Source organism: Alligator sinensis, unplaced genomic scaffold, assembly GCF_000455745.1.
Source record: "Alligator sinensis unplaced genomic scaffold, ASM45574v1 scaffold198_1, whole genome shotgun sequence".
Taxonomy (NCBI): Eukaryota; Metazoa; Chordata; order Crocodylia; family Alligatoridae; genus Alligator; species Alligator sinensis.
The window spans coordinates 743,085-759,652 of record NW_005841906.1 but is presented as its reverse complement, the minus strand read 5'-3'; the positions used below and the strand labels follow the sequence as shown (position 1 = coordinate 759,652).

Below are 16,568 nucleotides of genomic sequence, written 5' to 3'. Positions count from 1 at the left end.
GAAAAGAGGCTGACTGTGAAAAAGTAAATAGCTAGAAATTAGGAAGACAAAGGGCAGAAAAGTGCAGAGCTGGCACTGCAGCCCAGCAAGCAGCTCGCAGGACAGCCCAGCTGAAATGCTTGCAGTTCTAACTGCCTGCAGTTGTGCTTAGCTGAAGCATTGGGCATTGCTGAACTTCCTAGCTGTACCCAGCTTATCCCAGCTCAGCCCCATGGTGCCTCCTGGTCCACAGTGCTCCCTGGTCTGGAGGCTGATCACTGCTGGAAGGCTGAAGAAGGAAGGCCTGTGGTCGGGGGTGGCACAGACCCTAGGAAACAACTCCGCAGCTACTCAGGCTCCATCCAGCCCCTCCCTCAGCATAGCACTGCATCTCACCTCAGGGATGGCTGGTCCTGGAACAGACCAGTTTCTTTACTTGCAATACCCTGCTAGTCCTCCAGGCCCCAAAGCTCTTCACTCATGCTCAGCCCCTCTGTGGCTGGGGGCTCCATGAAACTAAGTGACATGGGGTCACTTAGTTTCATGGCTACAGAGAAGTAGCATCCTGCTGCCCCCGCAGGGACTGGCCCTAGACTGTGTAGAGAGACAGCAACAAGAGGCTGCCTGAACACAGAGGGAGCTGGAAGCAACGGCCCAGGAGCACAGTGTCCCTCCCCACTGGAGGCAGGGCTACCCCCAACAGGCCTGACGCAGCCCAGCCCAAGGAGCTCCACCAGATGCTGGGTTGTGCCCAGGCACCAGTGGCGGTGGTGTGAGGACAGGCAACCCCTTCCCCTTGCAGGGAGCTGGACACCCTTATTCAATCACTGCCCAGGCCGTGTTTGTAGAGATCTCTGTTTATTGTTTAGAGTACACAGTGAGCGGGAAGCAGGTCTGCCGTTGGGGCAGAAGTGGTTATCGATGCAGCCATGTTCTCCGGGGAGGCAGAGGTGATGGGTGGGGTGGGGGAAACACCCAGAGTCCCCACCTGCCTCAACAGCACAGCAGGGGTCGGGGCTGGGACCACCCCCTCTCCCCACCCTGCAGCAGCAGAGTAGAGGTGCTGAAGGAAGGGGGCGAGAGCAGACCCCTCATTCAGGGGCCACTGTGCCTCTGTGTAAAAGGGCCAAATGGGAGAGAACATGGGGGGCAGTGCCAAACAGGATGGATCCTGAACCAATGGCAGTCCCAGCCCTACTGCTGCTGAGCAAAGCCCCTTCCAGCTCAGCCCAGGCCAAAGGGGAGAGGGTAGATGCCCTGGCCATGCATGAAGTGGTTGCTTCCCCCAGAGGAAATGGACAAGAGCCCTGTGGCCACTACTGCCTACACAGCAGCCCAAAGGATATCCCGGTCCTGGGCATCTGGGCCAAGGCTGGCTTGGCAGTGGTGCAGGGCACTGCCCCACAGGACAGGCTCTGAGAGGACACTGCCCCCCCCAGCCTCCTGGAGGGCTGAAATGGCTGGGTGGAGGGGACTTTCTGGCCTGGGTCCTGTCAAGACTTGGGGGTGGGGTATTCAGGGCAACAATGCCACAAAGCTTTGCTGTAAGGCTGTGCCATGCGCATTCACAACCCCTAGTCTTCCTGGGGGCACAAAGCAGCATTCAGCACCTAGCTACCGCATCCTGCAACCAAAAGGGAGAGGAGTTGGGGTGCGGAGGAGGGAGGGGCTGGTCCAAGGCCACGCAGTGAATTAGCAACAGTGAGGGGGGGCAGGGCAGGACCTAGGCAGTTTCACCCCGAGGGGCTCACTGCTTTGGTCAGGTTCATCTTTGGGAAGTGCTGGGATGCTACAGTGGCAAGTGCAGCAGCCTAATGCTTAGGTGGGCTGGGATGGGCCTTTCTCTAACCCCGAAGACTGGCCATGCTCCCCTCCCCCAGCCAGGAAGTAAACCCAGGGGACCCCTGGCTAATGCCCCACCCTATTTCTCTAAGTAATCCCGAGGGGCTTAGCTGCAGGCAACACCCCGCCCCCCCCGCCAGGTTTCTGCCCACACCAACGCAAAGCAGCCCAGGGGGCCATTCCCAGTACCCAAAGCTGGCAGGAGTTGCTTACCAAAGTCCAACTAGCGGCAAGAGCCAGTAGAGGAGGGAGAGGCAATGGGCACCTGCAGGCTCCCTCCCCCATCCCCAGTGGGTACTGGCTCCTCCACCTCCTGTAGCTAGGCCATTAGGCCTGCAGGCTCCCAGAGTAGCTGGTCCAAAGCCCACACACACTGCACCCCTACCCACCATCCTCCTGTTGTGGGGAGTAAGCCACATCCACAGCAGGAGAAGGGTCCCCCTCTGGCCTGCCCTACTTCCTGAGCCCCAACCCCCTGCCTGGCCATGGGCATGCTAGAGTGAAAGTTCTTGCTAGGAGGAAGCTGCAGACTCAGGCTGGACTGGTGTGGGCAGGAGGCAGAGGGGCTGGGAGGGGTGTATGCAAATCGGGGTGAGGGAGGCACTTTGGGGCAGCCCAGCCCACCAGGCATCTCAGACAGCATGGTTCCATCTCTCCTCCTAGCCGCACATCGTCAGCAGCAACCACTGCAAGGGTGGGAAGGAGAAGAGGGTGAATGGGCAGCTTGGGGAAGAGGCTACAGAACTGCAGGCCGCACCAGGCTCCAACAAAATGTCTGCCCCACAGCTTGGGCACTGCCTCCGAGCACCAAGAGGAGACGGGGCACAAACAAGCTACAGCAGAGGCTGTGGTAATGATCCTCCGCACCCCCTGATGCACAAGCCAGTGTGAGGCTGGCCCCTCCCTCAGACAGCTTGATTGAACTTCAGCTCTCCAGCCCCTGAACCTGATGCCTCCTTTTCCCTCCGAGGGCTTCTCTGGGGCAGGTTGAGGAAGAGACAGGCCCCAGGCAGAGTCCATGAGAAGTGGGACATTCCTAGGAACCCAGCTCCAGAGCCATGCCTTCTGTTCACCCCAAGGCCCGAGCACTAGGCACAGCACTTACCTCCGTAAGGTTCATCACGGCCGTCCCGGTACCCTCAGGGTCCATGCTGCGGAAGAATCCTGCAGAAGGCAGAAGTGAGTGCTGCATGGGGGTGTTTTCCCTTTATACTTCTTTATCAGAGACCCATGCCCCTGGGGGCCCTGCCTCCCTCATGCCCCATGGTTAGCAGCTGGCTGTCCACCTCATTTTGCACTGAGAACAAGGGGGCTTCTGTTATAGGCAGTTTCTGGTTGGCATGCCTGAACCCAAAGTACTGACAACCAGCCTGCCTCAGGCTGGGGCACCTGTAGTTTGAAGCTAAGCAGGGTCAGACTGAATCAGGACTTGGATGGGAGACTTCTGGATGCAAACCCAACCCATGGTCCTGAAGGCATAACCCTGTTGTAAAGAATGCTCTACTCTTTGAGCCAGTCCTAGCCTATAGTGCTCTAGAGGCTGTGGTGCTGGAAGGGGCAATAGCAATGACTCCATAGAGGGTGCCATCCTCTCCAATTCTACCCAGCAAGATGCTCTCATAAGGAGCTGCTTTTCATTTCATACTCTTTAGGGGCTACCTGCCTCTAGGCCAGATCATAGCACTTGGCTTCCCTAAGCCCCTGGCTGGAGATGCTGCTGCATGCAGCTGCTCCTGGAGCTGCCACTTACTGAACATAGCCTCCAGCTTGACCAGGCAACAGACGAAGTTGTCGAAGTCCACACCCAGGCTGGCATCAGTGTAGCGTGCCACCACCACCTGATGCAGCTTGTTGTTCAGCTTGAAGCCTGGCAGGCAAAGGCATGGGTAGCAGTTAAGAGGGCTACAGCTGTGGGGGTAGGAACCTCCTAGCAACAGCAGGGAAGCAGGTCCCAGCCCATGCAGGAATAAGCACAGATGCACTAGAGGACACTGGCTTTATGGTCACAACCCCTTTGCCCAGCCCCTCTGCAGCTGGGAAACCCACCCAACTTCTTTCTGTCAGGGGCCAAGGTGCCAGACCCCCAACCAAGAGACCAGAAGTTCTTGTATCAGGTGTTCTGTGCCTTTCAGCTACTATGGTGGTTTCTGGATAGTGGAGGGTACTCCCACAGGGCAGGGAACAGGGAGGCCCCAATGTTGTGCTTGCACCAGCTGCCAGGGACTTCCCTGAAGGGTCCAGGCTCCCCACCCCAGGCTGGGGTCTCACCTGCTGATTCCAGAGCCAGGCGCATCTCATAAGAGCTCATGGTGCCCGACTTGTCCAGGTCATGCTGGCGGAAAATCGTCTGCAATGACACAGTCTCAGAGTTCAACCTGGTCAAGTGCCTCCTCCTGATCCCAACCCCAATGGCCAAACACCCTCACCATAAGTGCAGCATAGAGGCATGGACCTTGCTCCAGCACTTCCTTGCCCCCCTCCTTACCAGCCAGCTCCGGATCTTGTTCCACAGGATCTGGAACTCCACAAGGCCCAGGCGTGCACTGCCATCTTTCTGGGGAACAGAGTCAAGGAGAGGTAGGAAAGGGCCAAAGTCTCCCTGGTTAATCAAGATCCTAGGCAAGACTGACTGGGGTGCAGGGTCCTCCTACACTGCCAGGCTATGGCTAAATGGGCACTATGCCCCCACCTGGAGATGGCTGCATTTCTGCAGCACTGTGCCTATGTGGTATATGCCATGTTCTGAGACCAGTGAGTTTGCAGAGCTGTGCTGGCACCTGCTCCCCCTCCCCATATCTGACAGGCGGTGCAAAGCTGGACTGTGGAAGCGGCCCAGCATCATCTCTTCACTCCTGCAGGCTCCCGCCTCCTTCGCAGTGCTTGCAGTGCACAGACCACGGTAGCCACTGATTTTTGTTTGTGAGCCCTAACCATTTGGCAGCATGAGGCAGGGGAGCTCTGCTCCACTGTAGAGAGCTGGGGAGACCCTGAAACATCCTTCCTCAGCCCTACTGGAGGGCTGGGTCTAGCCATGGACACCACCCTCAGGGACAGCCTGTACCAAGCCCTGTGTCAGAGTATGTCTGCCTGGGAGGCATGGGATCCTGGCCTGGTGTGCATAACAGCGGGTAGGGGATGAGGGGTGGGGCATACTTTTTCACACAGGGAAGGCAGACCTGAAACCAGAGTGCAGCTGGGCTCTAGGCTGGCAGAGCTCAGCTCCTGGGGCTCAGGAAAAGCCAGCTGTTATGCCCTATGAGACAGCCAACAGGTCAGGCCAGGTGCCTTGTAGCCTACTGTGCTCTAGCCTGTGGTCTAGATCTGACCTCCCCCAGAGGGGGAGAGGGGTACACAAAGGATATCTGGCAGGAGTGGTGCAGGCCCAGGGGATGCCACTGTTGTTCTGTTTATGTCATCTGAGCCAAGCCTCAATGACTAAAAGCACATACTCCCCCCACTCCCCACAGGGAAAAGCCTTCTCTGAAAGAATGAAGGGACACCGAGGAAGCCTGCAGAACAGCTTCTCCCCCAGCAGACAGGGCTTAGCAGGAGGATACGTCCATCAGGTTGACCATGTTGCGGCAGGACTCCATGCTGAACCCGTCTGTCTTCAGGTCTTTGTCTGAGGGCAGGCAGGGGGAATGAGACTGTTATTCACTTTCACAGAACAGATATTCCCCCCTTCCTCCAGCACAGGACGGTAGGAGGGGCAGCACTTACGCCTGGAAATGACTCTGTTCAGAATAGTCTTGAGCTCGAAGACACTGATTTCCATATCCTGCCAGGAGAGCACAGCATTAACGATACCAACAGCTTTCCCAGCCCTAGGGGACTGGAGAGTCCCCCAGTCTCTCCTCCTCCTGAAAACCCACCACTATGTGCTGGCCCCTGCCTGATATCTGCCATTGCCAATGGAGACCTGCAGGTTTGTGACACTTTGTGTTGGGCAAGGAAGGCAACTGTCCCTCTGAGGTGGCAAGAAATGCTGGGATAGGGCAAGAGACAAGGCTCAGGACTTGGGTGCACTGCCCTCAGCTGGGTATGGGATGTGCCCACCCAGCCAAACGGAGGGACACACATCCAGTGGGGCTGAAATGAGTGCTGCTCCCCAGCTCTGGAGATCAGTGCTTTCCAAGTCAAAGCGTGCCTCCCCGGGCTCATTCAATGCCTAGTGCCAAAGGGCACGGTCTTGATGGGGCTTTCTGGGTATTCCTGCAAATGCTCACTCCTCTGCTTGTGTGATGCAGGGCACCCCCTCCCGGCCCCCATACACCCAGGGCAGGAATAGTCACCTCTCCAGCCAGCTGCCTGAACATGGTCCTAAAGCCGTCCTCCACGTCATCTTCAGAGATCCCTTCCTAGGGCAATGCAGACCCAAGGGGAACAGGTTATTGAACAAGGTCTGGGTTCTCCCCTCCTGTTAGGATGGGCTGCCCCTTCTCTTAGGCTCTAGCAGACAACTGCCAGCAGAAGGAGCTCTCTGCCTGCCTCCCCACACTGAGCTTTGGTCCCTTGCCCTCCACCCCAACCGTGCCCTGATCTCTGTCTCCTAGGCCAGTGTTTCTCAACCTGTGGGTCGCAACCCAAAACGGGGTTGCAAGAATATTTGAAAGGGTTGTGAACAATCACAGAAAAATGTAGGAAAGCATGGGTTTCCCTCTTGCAGGCTGGCAGTGTTCCAGTCCTGCAAGGGGCTGCTTGGGGCTGGGGGGAGTGGGACACAGGGGGTACCACATGCATGTGCGTGTGCATACATGCGCGTGGCAGCCAGGCAGGGTGGAGAGCAACTCCCGCAGCTCCCCACAAGTAAATCTATGGGGTGGGGGGCCATAGGTAATACATGGGGGTGCGGGGCATGTGTCTCCCAAATTTGTGTGGGCACGGGGCTGCAGCTTGGTTGGACCAGCATAGACAGGAACCACCTCCGTGGCCCAGTGGGTGGGTTCCAGTGTGGGGTGGGTGGAGTGAGGCAACGAGACTAGTTGCTAGCAGCTGGGCCATGGTGGTGGGATAGAGCCATGGCCTGGAGTACAAGTGGCTGGCAGTGGGAGGAGGTGAGGCCAGCATGGGTCCTTCCATCCGTTACTCCTTGTGCTCCTGGCGCAGCGGCTGGGGTGGGGTTCATGGCAGCAGCAGTGGCAGCAACTAGTCTCTCTGCCCTGCTCCATCCTCCCATGCTGGGACCCACCCTCTGAGCCACGGAGGCGCCTCCTGCCCATGCTGGTCTGGCTAGGCTGCAGGCCACTGCCCACACAAATCTGGGGGGCACATGCCTCCCCATACCCTACACCCTGCCCCTTCTGCCCCACACACCCACCCCCAGCCCCAGCCCCCAACCTGGGGGGCCTGGTGGTGGGGGCAGTGGGTTGGGAGGTGAGGGGCACCAGCAGGGCAAAGGAGCAGTGGGTCAGGAGTGAGAAGCATCAGTAGGGCAAGGGGGCTGTGGCTTGGGAGTGAGGGACACCAGCAAAGCCAGGGGGCTGTGGGCAGACTGGCCATTGATGTTTACAAATGGGTCTTGGTACAAAAAAGGTTGGGAACCACTGCCCTAATCCACCCTACTGTCGTCTGACTGCCAGGCCTCTGCCAATGGAACACATCCGGCTCACAAGGCAGAGGCATTTCGGTCACCTGCAGGTGGCCCCAGCGGGCACTTCCTCCACACACACACTCCATGCCCCACAGTGCTGCCCACAAAGGCTCACAAGGGTGTGGGTCCTGACATGCTGTGTGAAGGTTTTGGGAGAGGTGGGGTTTTTCTTACCTCATCAGCAAGATCAGCTGAGATCTCCTCATCTAGCTCCCTGGAGACATGAGAGGAAGACACAGTGAGTGGGGAGTATGTGCCAGCCAGGGGGTAGAGGGGTTGGTTCTCCATAGGCTTTGGGGGAGTCCATGTGTAGGAAACCATGGCTTTTGGGTTCTGCTGAATTAGACAGGTCAGGAAGTTTGGGAAGAGAAACCGCAGGAAGGTGATCCTATCTCCAAACATTCCTGGAGAGGGATCCATACACCCTCACTTGGGGAACCCCTCGCACCCCTGACCTGAGGGGAGGTATACACTGCAAGATGGGTAGGGAAGGCTTGGAGCCTCTGCTCTAAGAGGCTAGTGGGGCTCCACTGTTAGGGCCCTGACCTGTTTGACCCTGCCCCCTCTCCCACTATCCTGCTGGGACCCTTCCCTCTGCAAGGGAGTTGCAGAATCCCCCCTGGTGCAGGACACCTCCTCCCCTAAGCCCTTGCATCTCAGCAGATGCTGGAGAAAACACCACTCCCAGCCAGCTCCATCCAGGTACCACCAGAGTGTGCTCACATCATGTGTGGACTCACTCTGTGTCTGACTGCTTCTCGGTGAAGACGCGCAGGACGAAGTCGGCTTCCTGGTGTGGCTCGAAGGTGGAGGGCACGATGATGTACTCGCCGGGGGGCAGCTGGATGTGGTTGCTCACCTCCCGCAGGTTGATGAAGGTCTCTGACCGCGCGCGGGACTGGTTCCGAAGGAAGAACTCCTTCTTCATGTGCACGTTCTGGCAGCCCTGGGACTGTGGGACCAGAGACACCTGTGAGCGATGGCCCAGTTGTGAACAAGCAAGGCTGTGCCGGGATGCCTGGAGCACCAGCCCTGTGCGAGTGCCATATGCACTGCTCTGGCACCCATGACCAACCCATATGCAGCAGGGCAACCCCCCTCAACCTGGCCAGGAATGATTTTGAGGAACTGAGCTCTGCCCTGGGCTCCAGACTGGCACAGCTCCATGACCTGGTTAACTGAGCACTTGTCTCTCAATGGTCAGTAACACCATGTCCACTAAGTGAAAATATGAGTATGCCTATGTCCATACATTGTGCTGGGCTGTTACCACAGGTTGAGCAATCTTTCTACCCTTCCCCCAACCTGAGCTTGTGAGCAGCTCTACCCTGGGGCACCAGGATGGAGTGTTTCTCCAGGGGCAGTGCAGGCTCTGGTGCCCCATCTGCTGCCAGCCCAAGGAAGGCCTGGGCAGTGATTGCCCTAGAAAGGGAGGGCAGGTTGCCAGAAGTGCTGGAAGGCTGAGAAAGGACAATTCTCGACCCAGGGCATGAGGTTGGTTTGGAATGGGCCCAGCTGGTTGAACTCCAAAGTCCAGGCCCTGAACTGACTCCTTCCTACCAGGCCTAGCGCTCCTTGTCACACACACTCTGGTGGTGGGATGGATAGCTCTGGACGTACCTCCTCAGGGACCTGCGGAGAGAGGAGAGGCTTATTAGGAGATGTGTGAAAGGACAGCAGAGTCCCTGTCCCCATGTGCTTTAAGTGGGGAAGGGGTGAAGGTTATCCCACAAACTCCTGCTAGGCAAGGGAAATGGCTGATGTGACCCTTTCCCTTTCACTCTCTGGAGTTTGACGGGCCCAGCCGTCCATGAGATGAGCAGGGCATGCCAAGAGTGCTGGGTGGGGGGGTGTGCGGGGGCTTGGGGAGGGTTACCTCATAAACAGCAAAGCCAATGGTGTGCATGTCGCCCCCCACACGTCGCTCCTTCCGCCGGTGTTTCTGCATCAAGGCCACCAGGAAGCTGCAGGCCAACTCGTTGTCCCCAGGGTCGTCGTCCTCTTCCAGGAGCTTGATCTTGAACTGGGGGTTGATCCAGAATGTGGCTGGGGGAGGTGGGAATGATGCACTCAGCGTGACCAGGCCCTGCAGCCCCCTGCCCCATTGACCCTGCTGCCCCCAGGGGAAGCTGTAGAGGTCGTGAACTCCTAGCCCACAGCCTGCTCTCTGCCTGCCAGCCACCTACCCCTGCTCCTCAGGCTCAGACATGCTGGGCTCTACATGTTGCTCCTCCCCAACAGGCTCTTTAGTGTCAGCACAGGAACCAGGCCACCCCACTTCCCCAGCCTGCCACCCCTTCTCCCTGCTGAGAAGGTCACTGAGGGAAGGGACTGGGGGCAGAGGCGGTACCTGGATGGTTCCTGCAGCCCCCGGCAGTGCTACCCCGGCGCCACGTGCCCTCATACAACTGTGTGTGCCACTTGCTCACATCGTCCTTGGTCAGGGCATCAGGGCTGAGGTTACAGATCTCCAGTCTGGAGAACTCCCTCATGAAGTCCCGGAAAGACATCCTGCATAGCAGGTGGGAGAGAAGAGACTGAGAGACACTGGAGAGCTGGGAGATTTCTGCAGGAGGAGCTTCCAAATTCAGAGGCTGGCCATACCCTCAGGAGACTCCCCCACCTTTCTGAGCCTTAATCACCCTCCCTTCCTCTGGCTGCGTCTCCCTCCCACCCTATGTTCCCTTTTCAAGAACCTCAGGCTTTTCAAGAGAAGCTTAGGGGACAGCCCACTCACTCAGCTTACACTGTCTGATGCAGCAGTGACTGACCCAGCACTGGCTATTTCCTCCCTGCCCTCTCCTACCCAGTAATGCTAAGCACAAAAGGAGTTCCTGTGCGTCCATGGGCACCAGCTGGCATAAACCTGTTGGCTTCTTCAGTAACACAATTGATCAGATTGGGCTCAGGGAGGGTGAAAGTGAGGAATCTCACTGACTGTGCCCAGACCCAGATGTAGGCTCCCTCCACAGGGCTGCATATGCAGAGCCCCCACTGCCAGTCCCTCAGCACCAAGTCCTTCTGCACAGGAACAGGCCCAACAGAATTTTCTTGCCATCATGCCGAGCCTGGAATCCAGGCTCTATCGGGAACCACCTAGCAGTGGGTTGGACACTGGCCTGGAGGAAAAGGACTGTGTGTGGACAGGCCATGCCAGGCCCTTGCATGGCTACTCATGTGCTCTGGGGACCAGTCAGGTCAAGGTGTCCAGTGAGTGTGTTGGGGGGCTGAAGGGAGCAGGAAAGAATTATGAGCCTGGGAAAAGGAGGGGATGGAGAAACCTGGCCAGCTTCCCAAAGTCTTAGAGATCCAGCTAAGCGTGACGGAGTCTGTAAGACCCGAGAACCAGATCCTGGCAGCCCCATCACAGGTCCAGCGTGGGTGCTGGCTCCCCCTTCCAGCACCCTCCTCCCTCTGCAGCACTCACCAGAACTCTCCATCTTCCATCTTCAGCTGCAGCTCCTCTTGGTCACTGGGGTCAATGTTGTTCCACTCAGAGGAGCTGGGAGGGCAGGAGAGAGGCAGTGAGATGCGAGATACTAACATGCCTCAGCAGAAGGTACCTCAGAGTCTGCCCTTGGATGGTGCTACAAGGGGCATCCCAGACTGCAAACTTCCCCTTGGCTCTGCCATGCAAGTGCCCTCTTCAGACCCTGCATGATGAGACCTTCCTTCTATCAGTGACAGCTAGGTATGCAGCAGAACGATCAGATCTAACTCACCCGTCGCTCCATGCTCCGGTCCACTCCACCTGACCCCAAGGGTTCCTGATGCGGATAAGCTGTTCCTGGCGCCCACGGTAGTTCACCTGTCAGAGGCCAGGAGTCAGAGGTCAAACTCATGTCACTGGGAAGCTATTTACATTTCTCTGTTTGTCCCAGGCAGCCAGACTCACCTCCTTAAAGCCTGTGACAGAGTAAGCATGACCCTTTACCAGCTTCTTGAAGGTCACTGCTTCCATATCAAAGGCACTTGTGATCTGAAGGTAAAACACAAAGCATTGGGTTGACTTGGAGCATGGGACAATGTAGATTTCCCTGACCAGGCTCATCACCACCTCCTTTAGCTAGGAGATACTGGCATGCTCCCTCAGAGACACCTCAGTCCCCCAGGCTGCTTCAGCATTAGAAAGGGGCAAGGACCCATTAGTCAGCATTTTAGACCCACCAATGAGAGCCAGTCTGTTGAATCCTTTGGCTGCTATCAGCCAGCACACCTGCTCTTGGGTCTGAAATGACTATTAGAGAATTACATTTGTATGATGAATATTAAGGAAGAAGAGCTCTTCAGGCTCAAGAACACCAGCAACACAAGATCAAATGGCTACAAACTGGCTATGAACAAACTTAGATGAGAAATTGGGAAATTTTTATCTAGCAGGAGTGATTGCTTTGGAACAGTTTTCCAAGCCAAGTGGTGGGGGGCAAAGAACCTGCATTGCTTTGATGGAAGGGGTGGTACGATAGGACAGGGAGTAGACAGGGAGTTCTGGCATGCCAATTTTGTGTGTGTGTGTGTGTAAGTAAGAGTTTGTGATGTTAAGTCAGGTACTTGCAGTCCCTGGGGAGGGATGGTGGTGTATAAAGGTAGCTGTGGTAGTGTTATGTTCACTGGTTAACAATTACCTGCGGGTAGTGAGGCATGATAGTCCCAGGCCTCAGGGACTTTGCTGACTGCAGATGGAGGGTCAGGAAGGTTCTTTTGCCCTTTGTGAATGCTACTGGCTTCTGGGGAGGGAGTGTTCGGCCTTCCTCTGAGGCACTGGGCTGCTGGTCACAACTAGGGCTGGGGGGGTTGACTGGGATGTGCTGATGCTTCTGCCAGTACTGTGTTTAGAAAACTTGAAGGTTCCTGTCTAGAAGGTCTTGAACTTCTGCTCAAAGTCCTTCTAGTCAGTAGATCTGAGGCCAGGAAGGAATAGTTCCTCTAGGTCAGACTGACAGCTACTGTGGGGTTTTCTCTCTTCTTCTGTAGTGTGCAGCATGGTTGTTTCTGAAGGATATTCTGAGTATACATTAACCAACTGCTTCACTGTTTTTGCACTAGCAAGGCACTGGCAGTGCCCTTGTTTCCCCTGCTATTATTTAGGGCATGCTGTAGGACACTGTTGATGTTTTGGGTATTATCTCTGTAGCTAAGAATGAAGGATTTGCCGTGCGGATTTAGAGATTCCTTTGGTTAACAATTGCCAGTGGACGCAGGGGTCAGGATTCAATGGCCCAGGAGACCCCTTCCAGTCCTGTGTTACTACCTACACTTGATTAAAAAAAAGCATTTGGGGGTGCCCAAGGCACAGTGCTGAGACCTAACCAGTCACAGGGGGGTGCTGCTGTCCAGGGAGACTACAGGCTTCTGCAAGCATTGGTCCAGTGGCCCAGCCTTTCAGAGTGAGATGGAGTGTTTGGCATACTGGGAGCTGCAGTCTCCATGCTAGAGGTGCAGGTTGGAGCTGCCTTTGCTACACTGGCAGCAGTCCTTGGGCTCCTGGTAGACTGCAAGAGGTGGCTTGGCTGGGTAGTTTATCCCTCCTTTCACCACAGCAGCTGAAAATCATGGTGCAGCAATGGTTGAAATAGGTTATGCAGGCCTGGAGCAGGGGTGAGGAAATGGCCTGGGGAGCTGGTGCAGGGAGCTATTCTACTGGCAGGGAGTCCTTGCATATCCCCTGGGAGGCTTGAGCAAAGAGGCTCTGGCCCCTCTCCCCCTCTCTGGCTTGGGGTGATACACTCCAGCAACAGGAGTGGCAGGACTGTTTTAATTTATGGCCTCTGCATAGAGGTCCAGTAAGCTTGTGCTGAGGCACTCTCAGCACAAGGGGGCACCACACACACACTTGCTGTTTTGATACCTTCCATCATTGAAAAATGAGGAGTACAAATGGTCTCTCAGCACCCCGTGGTTCACTGTAGGACAAGACCAAATCCCCCATCATGTACACCCACAGGGGTCATGACACTGCCTGAGCCCTGGCTCTCTCTGCCCCAGGCTCAGCCAGGTGCTATGCTGTGTCCAGCCAAGGGATCTGGGTGGGGCATGGTCCATCCAGCTGAAAGATCTGTGATGTGGACCTGGACGTAGATCATTTCACACCTGGGCTCCAGGCTGCAGAGGGAGAGTGCAGGGAGCAGGCCAGCCTTAGCGCCTGTGGGGTTAGGGGTGTGTGCGGGGAGGTTGTGGTTCTAAGCTCCCTGCAGCCCCTCATCAGGGGAGGGCAGGGAACAGGGGTGCCTCTTACGTCAATGGAGCAGCCGAGCAGGGAGCCTCTCTCCAGCGCCTTGCGGATGACCCTGTCTAGGGTAGAGGGTGGCCGCTTGAGGTCGTACATTTCTGCCACGCCGCCGGTGAAGTCCTCAAAGCCTTCTGTGGTGCTGCCCCCTGACAGGGCCTCATAGGAGCCATTCAGCCTGCACTCCAACCAGACACCACCAGGGGCATTAGCAGGATGACCCTGACAACACTGGGTTCCCCCTGCTGCTCCTAGGGAGTCCTTCAGGGTCCCAGGACAGCAGTGGTAGGGGAAATAGCCCTCTGGAGAAGACAGCCACAGAACAGGATCTCCCCCCCATCCCCACTCTCCCTGCCCCAGACTTGCTCCCCATGTTGCCCCTCCTTCCTGTCAACCCCTGGCCTCCCTGCCAGCACTCACTTGGCATAGGCTTTCTCCAGCAGGGCACTCCAGAATTCGGTGCACTCTGCTGAGTGCACAAACACCAGCTCCCCATCCTTGGTTGGTAACCGGTCGTCAACCACCACATCCACCCACTCGCCGAACTGCCAGATCTGCAGCGGGAGGAGGAATGGGGTAGCAGGGCATGGCCGAGCTGCCCGGTGTAGGGGACAGCTGCAGAGCTTGGGGCTGAGAAGCCCCATGCTGACTCAGGAGAAACAGACCCTCGGAGGAGACCTCCATTCTTAGGCCTGGACCCCCCCAGTAGCCATTCCCAGAGGCAGTGGGCACTAGCTCCTGCCCTGGAAGTGAGAGGCAGTGCTGCCCTTAGCCCTACCTGGAAATGGAAGATGCCTGCATACTCCTCCTGGAAGCTCTGCCCATGGGGCACCACACGATGCAGGAGCTCTTCGTTCAGTGTCAAGGAGCCAATGGCAGCCAACAGCCAGCAGTCACCTAGGGAGCAAGGAGCTGGGGTCAGGCCCTCACCCAGCATACAGCTGCCCCCTGCCGGGTCACTGTGACTTTCAACCTCCTGCTGCTCCCTGAGGTAGACTCCTGCCTCTGCTTCCCTCCCTCACTGGGCAGCTCTATATGGGATCCCCTAATTCAGGGGTGTCACGGACATAGCCCATGGACTGGATGTGGCCCATCGAGCCCCACTGTCCAGCCCCCAGTGCTGCCCCTCGTTCTCAAGTTAACTCACATGTGGTATGCACTGGACCAGGCCCATGCTGCACGTGGCACCAGCATGAAGCCAGTCTGGGTCCTGCACTGCACCCAGCACCTGTGTGGGGCCAGTCCGGGACACCCTCCCTCCCCCAAAATGCCATATCCAGTACCCACGGGGCCTGTTCTGGGGCAGATGCCACAGGCAGCGTGGGTCCTAGACCTGCTGGAGTGGGTGCCATTTGCAGCTTGTGTTCCAGACTGGCTAGAGTGGGTGCTGGATCCAGTGTATGAAGAGATGGGGGCCTATGGGCCCAATCCAGAACATAGAGCCTGCCCCATGCCATTCATCCAGCCTGTGGACCAGTTCAATGCCACTCATCTGGCCAGCAGGGCCTGATGAGTTTGACAGCCCTGCTCAGATACAATTAAAAAACCAGCTGCATCCCCAACAACCCTGATGCAGAAGGGGTCAACAGGGACTGATTAGATCCCAGAGGTGGTTTCCCACAGGATTATGTGCAGGGCACTGGTGACCCCATTGCTGACTCTGTGGGAGCAGATGGATGAGTGCTCCCTCTCCCTCTTTGCTCCACAAGAGTGGTCTAAGTGGCATCACTGTGACCTGGGGGATTATGCAAAGATCCCCACCTCCATTATCATGCAGCCCCTATGACTGAGCTGGGTGGGCATGGTGCCCAATGGCTTGCCCCCCTCCCAGACTTCCATCCTGGGAGGAGAGGGGCTCTGGGGAGGCCAGGAGCTGGCAGGAGGAGAGGGGAGGCAGCGTGTGCCAACCCCAGGTGCTCCTGTCACTCAGGGACGCACCCGGCTGCAGGGTGTGTGGGGGTGGAACAAGAGCAGTGAGCAACCAGGGCTGGGAATAGCATGAGGGGGTCAGGAAGAGGAGGTGCCTGGAGACATGGGAGACAATAGATGGGAAATGCAGTCCAGGAGTGGAGGCCGAGCAGGTGAGCTTTTGACAGAAGAACCAGGCCAGAATCAGAGCCCCTGGATGGGACACTGGGACAGCCCTGAGTTTTCAGATCCTCCTGTGAATGCTAAATATAGGCATGGCATCAACTCTCTCACCATTATTGTCACAGCAAACCGAAAGCCACAGCCTGTCTTCTTTTTGTGACTCAGCCCCTGGCAGCTGACACAGTTTCCTGCTTGTGCTGAGGCTGGGCCTGGGCTAACTGTTCATGCCATGCACCTCAGCCAGATGCCCCTGGAAACAGTGGTGCTGGGAGGCTGGGGGGACACCAGGGAGGGACTGCCCATCACCCAGATCTGCTGGGGCCCCACAATCCTTGCTGGCAACTCCTCCCCTCTTCCAGGCTGTGGGCCTCCTACCACTTCTACCATTACTGCTCAGTTCTGACCCACAGCCCTCCCCCGCCACCCCACACACACACCTTGCCATGCCAGTCTCAGGCCTCCCACCCAGCTCTGCTGAGGCCCCTCACTCCTGTAGCCCTCCTGTTACCCCAACACAGCTTAGACTCCCAGTGGTACCGGCAGTAATGGTGGGGCACGCTGTGCGGGAGCTGGGGCTCAAGGACCCCCCCTCCCACAGAACTGTGCAGCTCATCTTTGTGTGCCACAAGCAGGTTCCAGCTGCTGTTGAGCTCAGCAGGAGGTAATCCCGAGGCATGACAACTTGGGCATAGGAACAACTCCCGCAGCCCCTGAAGCATGGTCCCCACAGCAGCTGAGCAACACAGCACCACTGCACACAGTATTAGGAGAGGGAGCAAGGTAGATGTCGTGTTTAATTCAGCCTGCCTTTGAGACCCACCTGCTTAGGCTGTATCTAAC

At 57.1% G+C, this 16,568-nt stretch overlaps 1 protein-coding gene across 2 annotated transcripts in view; it reads right to left on the bottom strand.

Moving 5' to 3' along the window:
* Positions 1-820: 820 nt before the first annotated feature.
* Positions 821-16,568, bottom strand: part of CAPN11 (calpain 11) — a 24,928-nt gene continuing 9,180 nt past the window's right edge. For both annotated transcript variants that reach the window (XM_006018567.3, XM_025197836.1), the window contains exons 4-22: positions 14,416-14,534; positions 14,058-14,191; positions 13,647-13,815; positions 11,307-11,390; positions 11,134-11,219; positions 10,839-10,913; positions 9,762-9,922; positions 9,288-9,457; positions 9,032-9,043; positions 8,152-8,363; positions 7,586-7,625; positions 6,114-6,179; positions 5,542-5,599; positions 5,379-5,443; positions 4,307-4,375; positions 4,090-4,168; positions 3,572-3,688; positions 2,927-2,985; positions 821-2,507 (exon numbers count right to left, since the gene is read on the bottom strand). In XM_006018567.3, coding sequence (XP_006018629.1) covers positions 2,481-2,507; positions 2,927-2,985; positions 3,572-3,688; positions 4,090-4,168; positions 4,307-4,375; positions 5,379-5,443; positions 5,542-5,599; positions 6,114-6,179; positions 7,586-7,625; positions 8,152-8,363; positions 9,032-9,043; positions 9,288-9,457; positions 9,762-9,922; positions 10,839-10,913; positions 11,134-11,219; positions 11,307-11,390; positions 13,647-13,815; positions 14,058-14,191; positions 14,416-14,534 — 1,802 coding nt within the window. In that variant the 3' untranslated portion in view covers positions 821-2,480. The remainder of the gene's footprint in view (positions 2,508-2,926; positions 2,986-3,571; positions 3,689-4,089; positions 4,169-4,306; positions 4,376-5,378; positions 5,444-5,541; positions 5,600-6,113; positions 6,180-7,585; positions 7,626-8,151; positions 8,364-9,031; positions 9,044-9,287; positions 9,458-9,761; positions 9,923-10,838; positions 10,914-11,133; positions 11,220-11,306; positions 11,391-13,646; positions 13,816-14,057; positions 14,192-14,415; positions 14,535-16,568) is intronic.